Below are 11,540 nucleotides of genomic sequence, written 5' to 3'. Positions count from 1 at the left end.
GGGAAAGGGAAGAAATGGAATGGAAAAGAAGATATATACCCCTGGAAAGAAATGTTGTGCATGCATATTGGATCATTGAGATATACAAGAGTAGACTGGTGTTACAAAGCCGTTCTTCATTTCTTCATCACTTGTATCATCGAGCTGTATAAGATTCCACCCTGCTTTGTGGGGGAGGATCTAGTATAGGAGGGACGTCAACATGCGGGGCTCCGGAAAACACGTCAACTTTGAGTGAGTACTTGTGGCTTCACTAAGTTACTCTAAATGTTCAATCACATCCTCGACTAAGTACTACAACCCCACATGGCCACATACATAATCATGTCTTACTTACCCACACCGGACGCTGCTCATGTATTGAAAGGGGAGAGGGTGTATTTCGCACAAGGTCATTTCGATGATGATATTGGTGATGTTTTGAGAGGTTTAGTCAAGGTGAGTTGTGTTTCTTCTTCTTCCCTCACATGGTCTCCTCTGAGGCAGTAGCCTACTATCTATATTTCATCGGTCTCTAATATATCATCCCTTAGCCATCCCCCATCCACAATCCACCATCCATCATCCACCATCTATCATCCACCATCTATCATCCACCATATCCAAGTCAGCCCTAGCTCAAAAGTCTGCCTTTCTTTTTCAATCTCTTCAAACATTTCTCAAACTTTATCCTCCGTTCCCCGCTAACCCATAGCGACTCGGCGCGATCCATGTCACTTCGATAAAACAAAGTACCATCTTCATTCATAATCCACTCCTTCCCATACTTTCATCCGACTCTACCAACATTCCTTCTTCCCCTGTACCTGAAATCAGACCATATCATTGGTTATCATTATGTTTGAACGCACTTACAAGAGTCACGCAACCTACTCATTTACCTTTTTTCGTTCATCCTGGTTCTTCCTCATCTTCAACTCTTCCTACTCCTTCATCAAATTCACGTTTACCTGAACCTACCACTCAACATGAACTCGAAGTCAAACCGATTGTACATCATGACGACATAGAAAACAAGGTCGAAACCACTGTACAACATGTAGACTCGAAAGTCAAAGTTGAGAAAAGTACTTTGAGTAACGAAAAGAAAAGAAAGAAAAATACTCCTTTGAAAGTATGGGTATCTGTCAATTTAGCTCGTATGGTCAACGAGATGCACGGTCTTGAAGCTCAAGCCACAGTGAGAAAATTATTAGAATATGGAGGTGCACTAAGTGTTGATAAAAGATCATCGGCGGACGTTCTGGTAGTTGATCGTGATAGTAATTTCTTTAGGACGCAGATTATGCCGGAAAGAGAAAGGAATGGTAGGTTTTGGCAGAAAGTAGTAGAGAGAGATTGGGTAGAAGCTTGTGTTAAAGATGGTAAATTGGATTGGAAGGATGATCAGAGTATCGATGAAGTTGTGGAAACAGTGGAAGAGAAAGGAATGAACTTAGATGGAGATGGGAGCGAAAGAAGTGGAATAAGATCGAATGGAAATGGAAACAACAGAAATGTTGATGAAGATGGGGTAAACGGTGAAAATGGGATAAAAGGTGTGAATGACGGGGAAAGAGCTGGAGGAAAGAGGGATGGTGAAGAGGATGGAAGAAGAAGAGATGATCAAGGTAGCGATCAGGATGAAGTGGACAGTATGATAGCGGAGGATGAAATCGTTAGTAGAGGTCCAGGAAGACCTACGGGAAAGTGAGTCCATTCAGTAAAAAAATTCACAATGCTGTCGATGTCTTCTCGCAAACACCAACTGGTCGCATTATATTGTATTGGGGGCTTTGAAGTTTTGCCCCAGTGGTAGAGGGGAAAGGTATGGACATAACTGATCATCAGACCTAGAGTGGATTATACACCAGAGGATGACGATTTTCTTTGTCGATACCTCGCTGCTTATCATCCTGGGGGTTCATGGCAGAGTAGGAAAACTTATTCTAATCTGGTGGGTGATGTCTCACTTATCATGTGTTCTGTTTTCTTCTCAACTCTTACATTACATCTTCACTTGTTTTCTCTTTCCGGACGGATAGGAGTAGAGGCTTGGGGTTTGACCTTCGAGGCGGGTATCCCAGATGTGAGAAACACAACGATGTACACTGTCATGACTTCAAACAGAGCGGAACATCAGTCCGAAGGAGGTGCCAAGTAGTGAAGATTGAACAAGGATTGTGAGGGGTGAATGGTTTCAAGGGGAAAGACGAGAATTATCAGAGTGGAATTGAGAAAGCAACGAATGATTGACAATTCCCAGATCTCGATGGAACATCAATTCCCTATCATCGGTAGACATTCCGATCAATCATGGCATGAAAGGTTCAAAAGGAATCAAGTTGTGTTCACGAGACGTATCGAGCGTTTCAGAGCCGCTAGGATTGATCGCGACACTTTAAAGACTAAAGCTGAGCAGGAAAAAGAGATGGAGAAAGAGAGAACCAGAGAGCAGGAAAAGATCAAGCAGAGGGAGAAAGAGATTGAAGGAAGAAATGAGATTATGGGGACGAACGAAAATGTTGTCGTTTCGATCAAAGAGACAACCTCGACAAACCCATCTGTTCTTGCTGCTGCGACTGGGAGTAGCGGTGATATCGATACTGCTCCTCTTCCTCCCGTCGCGCCCAATGCCAGGTCAGCGAATATCGACACAACAGCTCCTATTGCGGGTACTGGACCAGGAACGGCAGCTTCACGTGAGAAGACACATGAGCAAGAACACGTGGATATGCAGGATGAAGCTAATCGGGAACGAAAAGGTGTCGACGACATGACCCCACCCATGATTGTCCTTTCTTCCTCATCGATAATTGTGAATGTCAATGAACAAACTCCTCTGGACCAACTTGTGGATCGAGCTTTGGTGGGAGATTTACTTTTACCTTCTTCTTCTCAAATGCAAGTGGACGATAATATCACAACTCCTATTCATTCTCCTATTCCTGAACCTTCACATCAAACCACGAAGCATGATCCAGCAGTAGTACCCAATATGGAGAATATTCCGAGCATTCCATCTCATCAATTTCCACCAGAAACAATGACGTTCACATTTGGAATCGCCTCATCTTCGAAGAATACCCAAATCGGTTTCCCATCTTATCCTATCTCCACTCAACCTACTTTACCCTTACGAGACCAAAGAAGATCAACATCAAGTTCTCATACTCCTCGAAAGAAATTGAGATCTATGAAAGATGAACTTGTTGAAATTGAACTACGACGTCACTCTTCTTCTCATAAACGATTACAATCTCCTTTTTCATCAACTCCACAAATCAATAATCGTCCCGAATCTCCCTCCATGACGAACAAGACAATCCCCCAGAGAAGAAATGAAGAAGAAGGATTTGAACATGAACATGAGCATGATCATGAACAAATACTGTCAAATACGAATATCCCAATTCCCATTCCTCCCGAATCATCAACTTCTTATCTACCTGTTTTTGAAAATATAAGAAAAAGAAAATCGATAACACCTCAACCTGTCACACCGACCGAGAGAGTGGAAAAGTATGTGAAAGGAAAGGAAATAGTGGTGAGTATGAAAGAAATGTACAGGAAGAAAATCTCAGAACTTAGTAAGAAATATGGTGTGAGACCAACGGGTTTAATGGAGGTGATTGATAAATTACCTAAAAGTCAAATAGGTGGGAAAACTTATTGGCAAGATGTTGAAAGAGGTTTAGAGGTTTATTTTAAGACATGAATAATGGGATTTGGGTGGATTTCAAGATGATACATCGGACATAACGATCACAATTCAAATTTATATTCTTTCTCCTCCGAACGTCTCCCCTGAACCACTTTCCCTTCACTTTATCCATCATACATCTACCTGTCTTTTTCAAGCAGCACTGCCACACTAAGCTTTCATCCCTTTTCGTTTTTACTCATTTTTCTCACTTCTCGTACTCAAGATATCCCATCTGACCAACTACCCAATTCACCGTTCTGGAAATCCGACCCCCCCCCCCCCTCCCCCTCTCCCTCAAAAAAGAAGAAGACAAAACATATCATCTCCACCCATATCCCAACCCACCCCAATCCAACCCTTTCAACCCATAAACCTCCCTTCTAACCATCTCACCCACATATTCACCAGTAGCTAAAGAACTAGTCAAACCAGGTGAATTGAAACCTAACAATTCGATCAAACCTTTTCTATCTTTGGAATGAACGATATGAAAATCACTAAAACCTTGTCCTGGAGCAACTAGATTCGGTCTGAACCCAACGTAATCCGGTGTGAGACGAGAAGGATCAATGTTGGGTAAATAACTTTGAACGGATTTGGCGAATGTTTCAGCTGAGACTGTGGGTGTTAAGTGAGATTGCCAGAAATCAGGGTTGGTTTGGTATTTTGAATTTGGACCTATCGGTTGGACGTCGGGACCGAATTTTATATTACCTGATAAGTCGATTGTCTGGAATTAGGATTCTTTCTTTCCAGAATGTTTGATGGGTAAGTGAGTGACATATTTGGTGCACGGGGAAAGATGGTGGATGGAGAGGTTGAGGATGTTGTTCCAGGGTTTATGGATGCAATGGGGAGTCGTATGATGTGTTGGAGGTATGAAATGATGGGAGAGAGATGGATGATGGATGGAGAATGATGAATGAAGATAAACTTGGAAGGGAAGAGGTTAGTAATAGGGAAAAGTCCGATATGAAGGAATACGGATTTTGTGTTGAGAAATGGAGTGTTGTAGGGAAACATAAGGTTGAGATCTATCAAGAGAGGGGGAGGGGGAGGGGGAGGGGGGCGAAAGGGAGATCGGAGATTGAAACGATAAGAAGATGGGAAGGATGATGCACACGAACCAGATGTGTACCGAGATGATCTACACTATTACCTGGACAAGGATAAATAAGTCTAGATATATTCTCCACTCCTGGACCTTTATAAGACATGTAATTTCCTGTTTTGTCAACGGTTGATCTTTCGCTTGATACCCGACTTGCTTTTAAACCCCCATTATCAATTTCCGTAGGAGATATCAATCGAACCTGAACACATCAAACTCTTGAGAGATTGAAAACCTCTTTCACTTATTGTGGTCTGGTGATAAAATGGATGAGTAGATGATGAAGGAAGGGTACCAACATCTTTAACTCACCTTTAACTAACCACATCTCTTTCATTTCCTCAGTCGGGACTAAACCCTCCATCAAACTCACAGCACCTAATCCAGCAGCATTTACAATAACATTAGTTTTAACACTTTCAACTTGTCCTTTTTCACCATCTTTTAAACCTTCCCAACCAGTTTCCATCTGTACTATCCAACCATCTTCTTTAAAATCTTTATCTATCCTAATTACTCTAGTACCTAACATTATAACACCTTCACCTGGTTCTCTTCTTCTTCTTTCACCAGTAACATCAACTCCTACTGCTATTTCTTCAGCATTGGAAGAATAAAGATATTCCGGTTCTTCAATTTCTCTAGCTAAAGAATCTACTAAAGCTTGAGAATCTACTATACCCGTTTCAGGTATCAAAAGAGCTGATACTACTTGAGAAGATAAATCAGGTTCGAGTTCACGTGCTTGATCACCTGTAAGTGGTTGAACGGGACATACTGAAGTTGATTCGTGTGTTTTCTCGGATGAACGAAGGAAAGAAGGTTGGGTCATACGTTCTTTTATTTTTGTCAAATAAGAAATTTGAGATGAATCTGTTGCTACTAATAACTATCAATTAGCTCATGTACAAAGTCCCAATGGTGAGAGAATGGGAAGAAGAAAGGAGAGGAAGGGGGGAACAGAGAGAGAGAAGGAGAAGGACATACTTTTTGTGTTTTACGATGATCAATACCGAGTTTTCTACATCTTTCATACATCATCTCCCTACCTCTAATACATAACCTTGATTTCAAAGTACCTTCAGGATAACTTTCTTCCTCAGCTTTCACCTATATCTCATAAAAAGATGAACTTACTAAATACCAGAATGAATCACTTCGGAATTCCGAGCTCTACTCGATCAGTAATGATTCACATTCCTATTCGACGGCCAGCGGCCAACGGGTTACTGTATGACATAAGACATACGTCGTTTCTTGCCCAAGCTACTTGATTCATTAGCTTTCTACCTTCAATAAACTACAATGAGTCACACCACCCACCTGATCACGTCGCTCAATAACAAACGTCGTTCGGTCTTTCCCACACACGTTGACCAAACCCGCCGCCACGCTGAGACCGACGACACCTCCTCCAATGACTATATGGTCTATGGATGTCGAAGGGGGTTTGAAAGGGTACGTCAGTCTTAGACGAGCAGCATACGAAGCCATCCTGAGGATATGCACAAGGTATGAGTAAAGTGATAAGTTGTCAAGTCGGACAAAGACAGCAGAGCGGAGTTCGGTCCGATGACTAGAGGGGCCCCTCAGTTGGGAAGTTAATGGGAAGAAAGAGAAAACGATGCATCTTTAAACCCGCCGACCCAAGAATCTGGTCATCATGATCATAGAAATGTAATGACAAGCATGCTATCAACTCATATCCAGTCTATGACGCCTCCTCAATCTTTATAATACGATTTTCTTTTGTCGCCGCCGTACTCATCGCCATGCCCGCCGTCTTCGTCGTCGCTAGCATCCGGTTCGTGTTGTAATTCTCTAAAGGCCCAGTGGGGATAAGCTGAAGAGACCGAATCATTGAAACACCCGCACTTGACTCCCTATTCCAAATCCAACGACCTGTGGCAATGAAATGTTTGCCGGTTTTCGTATACACCACTTTGCTTCTCGCCTCCCCCGTTTTTACAGGGTTGCTCGTTTGCACCGTGTGGTGATTGAGAAAATCCTTCATGTGAGAGACGATCTCCTTCTGGCCTTCAGTCTCTGAACAAGGCGCATACTGGGCCACCCATTCCCTAAGCGCCCCTGTATCTCGTGAAGTCCGCCAGACGGCTGACCCAGGTTTTGAAAAGCAGATCGATAAGGTCGAGGCCAACATCTGGTAAACTGGAGGGGACGACCCAGACCCCTTAGTCAGACCACGTATCTTGTCATCGATGGCATCATCAGGGCTTGAGTAGGCGGTGCTTCGACGACTAGTTGTCATTTTCTCAATTATTCAAGTGGATGTTTCTTTGTCTTTGTGTTTTTGGTAGCCTGCTTTCAATTTAACTTCTGAGGCTCATCTGAACAACCGAGCCTTTTATCCTTTCCAAACCCCCTGACACCGCTTATCAACCCCTCTCTTTGTCGCCGGGACAGGCCGGTGAAGTCGAAAGAATCGTGAGACGAAGGCGTCGTACATTTATGCGTGGCAGAGAAAGTCATCAAGGGAACGAAACGTCGTAAGAAGGATGATCAACGAGGCGATACATATGTGGAAATTCCTTCTGGCCAACGAGAAAGGTAGTGTATGAGAACTCGAAAGAATGGAACAAAGGTGAGATCCTGTCGAGGTGAAGTCTGAGAACTTGAGAGAGAATCAACAAAATGTGAATTCATGTCTGTACTTAGGAGAGAGAAGATGGTGGAGCGGTGAATCATGAGATAATTTCGAGTTGAATGAAAAGTAGAGTTTTCCTTCTTGGCGACGTTGAATGGTGAGTGTGAGAATGGGAAAAGTGGAGGAAGAATGGAGTGGGGTGTTGATAGGCGATGGAAGAGTGTCAAAAGTTGACCGATGGGAAGATGAGCGTGAGAGAGGGAAAGTACTGTGTGTGGGAAGGTGGGAGAGTGTCTTCCGAGCCAACGATCAAATCATCTCACGGGGATTGACTAAAATCATTTCAACCTTCCAAGTCAGCATCCATTGTTATGTTTGATATCACTCATCGCTAGACCAAAGAAAGCGAGAAGAAGTGAGAGTAACGAGGGTTTGTAGATGAAGGGAAGTCGAGATGAAAGGTGGCTTGGGAGTTTATGAGAATGATAAGTACTTGAGTGAAAGAAGTGAAAAGAGGAATTCATAGAGTAGGTACACTCGCCCAGTCGTACTCGTCCCAAGTAAGAGTCGTCGTAACCTGTGAGATGTATCACTGGAGACGTCATGGACCTGTCGTGCTCTCTGATCCAACTCAAATTTGAGAAAGAGAAAGAGAAAGATGAAGAGATGTTGATGGTCGAGAAGATGAAGAAATCGAATGCGAAAATTCAAAGTTCCTTGCTCAACTAAGCAACCATGTCAGATGACGGTCAACTTCTTTCCTTACCTTGTGTGACCATGTAGACGGCGACGAATCATATATCTACCATCGGAAACTCTCACTGCATGCGCATGTATATACATATATATATATATATGACACATCGGCCAATCGGGCCAGTCCCAGGTCCAATTCTTACGGCTCAGGAAAAGTGGGCAGCGAATGAGGCGATCGCACAGGAGACCATTTTGCTCTCGATGTGACTTGAACTTTCAGGTGACCATCTTTCACCCTAGAGGTGGTCAGTGTCCAATCATCAGATTGGCATGTCTTGGATGTGGGTTGCCCAGTGTCAGAAGGCTTCTCGCTCTCGACCGGCAGACTCACGTCGGTCGCTGGCTTTTCAGATTTGAGAACATCTCCGAGAGAGCTCGTCCACGACCCCGTTGCTCATCGTTGAAATGCTCGTCAAAGTAACTCTCAGCCCAATCTTCCATTGCCGCCTCATTGGCTTCGTTCAGAACTGCATACGAGTCTTGACCCGTCGGAGTGTCGCCGACGACTGAGTCGCGTGTCAAATAAAGAACAACCATGGTTGCATATGCTCGACAGTCAGCTAAATGCCATCCGTGCATTTGCGACGTTTCCTTTGTGGAGTCGATGAATGACGATGCTTTCGGTCCGTACGAAGCTAAATTGCTCGAGAATCGTGAAATGCTCAAGGGCGGGGTTGGAAACTGCTGGAGGAATGTTGGTATGCTGTTTGGAAGATTGGGACTGTTCGACTTGTACGGATGGGTAGCTTGCAAGCTCGTTGTGAGGTCTTTCAAATTCGGCGCCATTTCGGGTAGAGGGCAACAATGATAGTGGACCTCTGATTCCCCTTATAACCCTTTGGAAATTCTCCTACTAGCGTCCATGGCACCGTAAGCATCAAAGGAGATATCCGTGAACATCGCTTTTTTCCAGTTATCTGGCAGCCCGTGGGCGGAGTATGATCGGTGTCGGGGAGAGGATACCGGCGGAGCGTGAATGTTTGACCACCAGCATCGCTTTTCCTTTGCAGACCCGGGCATCGCATACGAAGATAGCATAGGATAGCGAAAGACCATATCGCCCGGCCTGGCCAACGTTGCCTCGATGCGAGAAAGGATTTGTTGAAATCATCGCAAAGACCGGGTCAACTCCCTTTGCCTCTTGTGTCTTCCTCGTCGTCAGGGCCTGGTCCGTTTGACTGTCGGCCGAGTTGGGTATGAGAACGGTGAGAATGTAAGCGCGTGAGAAATCTTTTGAAAGAGGCGGTGGTGGAGAAGATATCAGTACATGCTAGAAAATCATAGTGGACAAACAACAAATCTAATCTTCCCTTTGTTTCTTCCTCGCCTCTTCCCTTTGAAAATCAGCACCGACTTTTCTGATTCAGATAAGGCTTACCTATCATGTTCAGCAGTCCGTTTCCCACCTTTCCTCGCGGCGTCCATAAACTGTTCTACGCCGAAGGGATCGGACGTCCCATCAAGAGCGACCACAACATCCTTCTCAAACTGCACTGGACCCTCACGTACCACTGCACTGTCGGCGCCGTCGAATCCACGGGTGGCGTTACCCAATGCAAACCTGTCTTTGCCCAATTCTTCCCTGATACCCTCTTCAGTCCCACCACCATATGCTTCATCATCCCGTCCAGCGTTCCCACGAGCAGAGTAGATGGCCGCGGCAGCTGAAGACCCGTTGAAGAGAGGACGGTCGTAGATACTGATCGACTCGTCGCCAGCGAAGCCAGTGCTGAGTGATTCTCGGTTGAATAATCTAGAGTCGAGTAAAGTTTCCTTAGACGCTGTCGGTTTGGCAAGACCAAGGGCAATCTTCTCGGAAATATCTCGGTTTTGTTCTCGAGCGATCATCTTGGCGCGAGTCTCCGAACCCATATTATTCATCCTCATCTGTTTCTCTCGCTCTTTCCTCTTCTCCTGTCGCACTTTCTCACGTTCCTCGACCTGCTCATCGTCCTCCTCGTCCTCACTGACATCCTCTTCCTGTTCACTCTCTTCCTCACTGTCGCTGCCGTACGCGGCCAAACCCACGCCAAGCTCCTTGGGCGGTCCTCGCGTACTGGACGCAGCGGTGACAGAAGGTGTGATTCCACTACGCTCCTCTCTTGCCCTTTGAGCCAGTAGTCGCAAGTTCTCCTCTTTTTGTGCCTTCTCCTTCTGCGCCAATAGCTGTTGCATTTGCGCCCTCGCCCGTACCTCTTCCCTAGCATGTCGGTCGGCGACGTACAGAGCTTCAGAGAATTTGGCAAAGTTGTCATTGATATGCACGTCCTGTAACCCTCGCCCATCCGCTGCCAGACGCTTGTCGAGGGGAATAGTGTAACCTTTGTTGTTTTTCCAATTGGATATGCAAGGAGGTATCATCCAGTCTTTTTGGTCCTGAGCCGTAGCGGGTCGAGGTGGGGATTGCAGAACGGGAACAGGGGGTTCATCAGGGGCTTTGGGAATCTTTTTATGTTTGAACTTTGGAGGTTCGAGAGGATCTTCCTGGACGCTCGACATTTTGATTATTCTCTGTTTTCCCTCGTCCGCACTCTGGTTGGCTGGTGTGTAGCGAATATAAGACGAGTCGGTGTTTGCCTTGGCGACATGTTTCGGCTGAGCAGCTTTGATCTTTGCACTGGTCAGTCGCTCCAGAGCAAGACGTGTCCGTTCGGCGGTCTCTTGGACTGCGGTCTCGTCCGGTCGCTCCATCGCCCGTTCCTTGTCAGAGATATCATGTCGATTGGCGAGAGGCACGAGGTCTACCAGTAAGCAAAGAACAGTTCTAACAGATACTATGGACACACCTTTGAAGCTCGACTGCACCTTACTACCCGGGGCTCTACCCTGCTGAGCGATCGCGTCGTACCTAACCATCCCGTCCGCATCAACCTGCAGAGCTAGCGTCGATCCGGCACCAGCCTGCAATATTAGCGATGTTCGCTTTGACAAATAACTCACCTTCTTCTTGCCCATATCCAAAGGGTATTGAGCGATGTGACACTGCTCGTGTCAGTGGCAAATCCAACAAACAGCCTGAGTGTCGTATGCTCACCTCTGGATATGCACCACCACCGTTGAAGTCGTGTTGCTGTCTAGGTTTCCAACCCTTTCGCTTGCCATATTTAGGTATGGATGGCCCTTGGGGGATGGACAATGGCGCGACATCTTCGTATTCCTCTACAGGATTGTAAAGGGGGAGAGGTAGAGCCCTGAGAGTCAGTCGACGTCCATTTGGTCGGATATAAATATTCACCTTGCGAGAGCTGCCATGCTGCCAGGTATATGTCCAGATTTACGTCGGCGGATAGGAGTCTGTTGATACCTTATAGAAGGCGGATGGATGTTACAAAGACCAAAAGCAGCGAGCAGGTGGATGGGGAGGAAGAAGAGGGGTGGCGTTA

General features: G+C 45.5%; 5 protein-coding genes across 5 annotated transcripts; 1 reads left to right on the top strand and 4 right to left on the bottom strand.

Moving 5' to 3' along the window:
- Positions 1-306: 306 nt before the first annotated feature.
- TREMEDRAFT_65335 (uncharacterized protein) lies at positions 307-3,697 on the top strand (the record flags this gene model as incomplete). The annotated part of the gene is made up of 4 exons (XM_007007521.1): positions 307-438; positions 695-1,689; positions 1,831-2,068; positions 2,246-3,697. 4 exons carry the CDS (start codon positions 307-309, stop codon positions 3,695-3,697), a joined length of 2,817 nt encoding a protein of 938 aa, XP_007007583.1.
- Positions 3,698-4,004: 307 nt separating this feature from the next.
- On the bottom strand, positions 4,005-6,290 carry TREMEDRAFT_34801 (uncharacterized protein; the record flags this gene model as incomplete). The annotated part of the gene is made up of 6 exons (XM_007007422.1): positions 4,005-4,415; positions 4,813-4,910; positions 5,109-5,685; positions 5,784-5,886; positions 5,934-5,967; positions 6,101-6,290. 6 exons carry the CDS (start codon positions 6,288-6,290, stop codon positions 4,005-4,007), a joined length of 1,413 nt encoding a protein of 470 aa, XP_007007484.1.
- Positions 6,291-6,507: 217 nt separating this feature from the next.
- On the bottom strand, positions 6,508-7,065 carry TREMEDRAFT_65333 (uncharacterized protein; the record flags this gene model as incomplete). Its single annotated transcript, XM_007007520.1, has 1 exon — positions 6,508-7,065. One exon carries the CDS (start codon positions 7,063-7,065, stop codon positions 6,508-6,510), a length of 558 nt encoding a protein of 185 aa, XP_007007582.1.
- A 1,231-nt stretch (positions 7,066-8,296) lies between these two features.
- Positions 8,297-8,943, bottom strand: TREMEDRAFT_65332 (uncharacterized protein; the record flags this gene model as incomplete). The annotated part of the gene is made up of 2 exons (XM_007007519.1): positions 8,297-8,393; positions 8,489-8,943. The coding sequence occupies 2 exons, from the start codon at positions 8,941-8,943 to the stop codon at positions 8,297-8,299; spliced, it is 552 nt and encodes a 183-aa protein (XP_007007581.1).
- Positions 8,944-9,407: 464 nt separating this feature from the next.
- TREMEDRAFT_45638 (uncharacterized protein) lies at positions 9,408-11,468 on the bottom strand. The gene is made up of 6 exons (XM_007007461.1): positions 11,393-11,468; positions 11,192-11,348; positions 11,098-11,139; positions 10,944-11,058; positions 9,536-10,898; positions 9,408-9,491 (listed from the first exon to the last, which is right to left on the bottom strand). Exons 1-6 carry the CDS (start codon positions 11,407-11,409, stop codon positions 9,458-9,460), a joined length of 1,728 nt encoding a protein of 575 aa, XP_007007523.1. The 5' UTR covers positions 11,410-11,468; the 3' UTR covers positions 9,408-9,457.
- Positions 11,469-11,540: the final 72 nt, after the last annotated feature.

Source organism: Tremella mesenterica (genome assembly GCF_000271645.1).
Source record: "Tremella mesenterica DSM 1558 unplaced genomic scaffold TREMEscaffold_14, whole genome shotgun sequence".
Classification (NCBI taxonomy): Eukaryota; Fungi; Basidiomycota; class Tremellomycetes; order Tremellales; family Tremellaceae; genus Tremella; species Tremella mesenterica.
The sequence above is the reverse complement of the archived record's forward strand: the minus strand, read 5'-3'. Positions and strand labels throughout refer to the sequence as shown.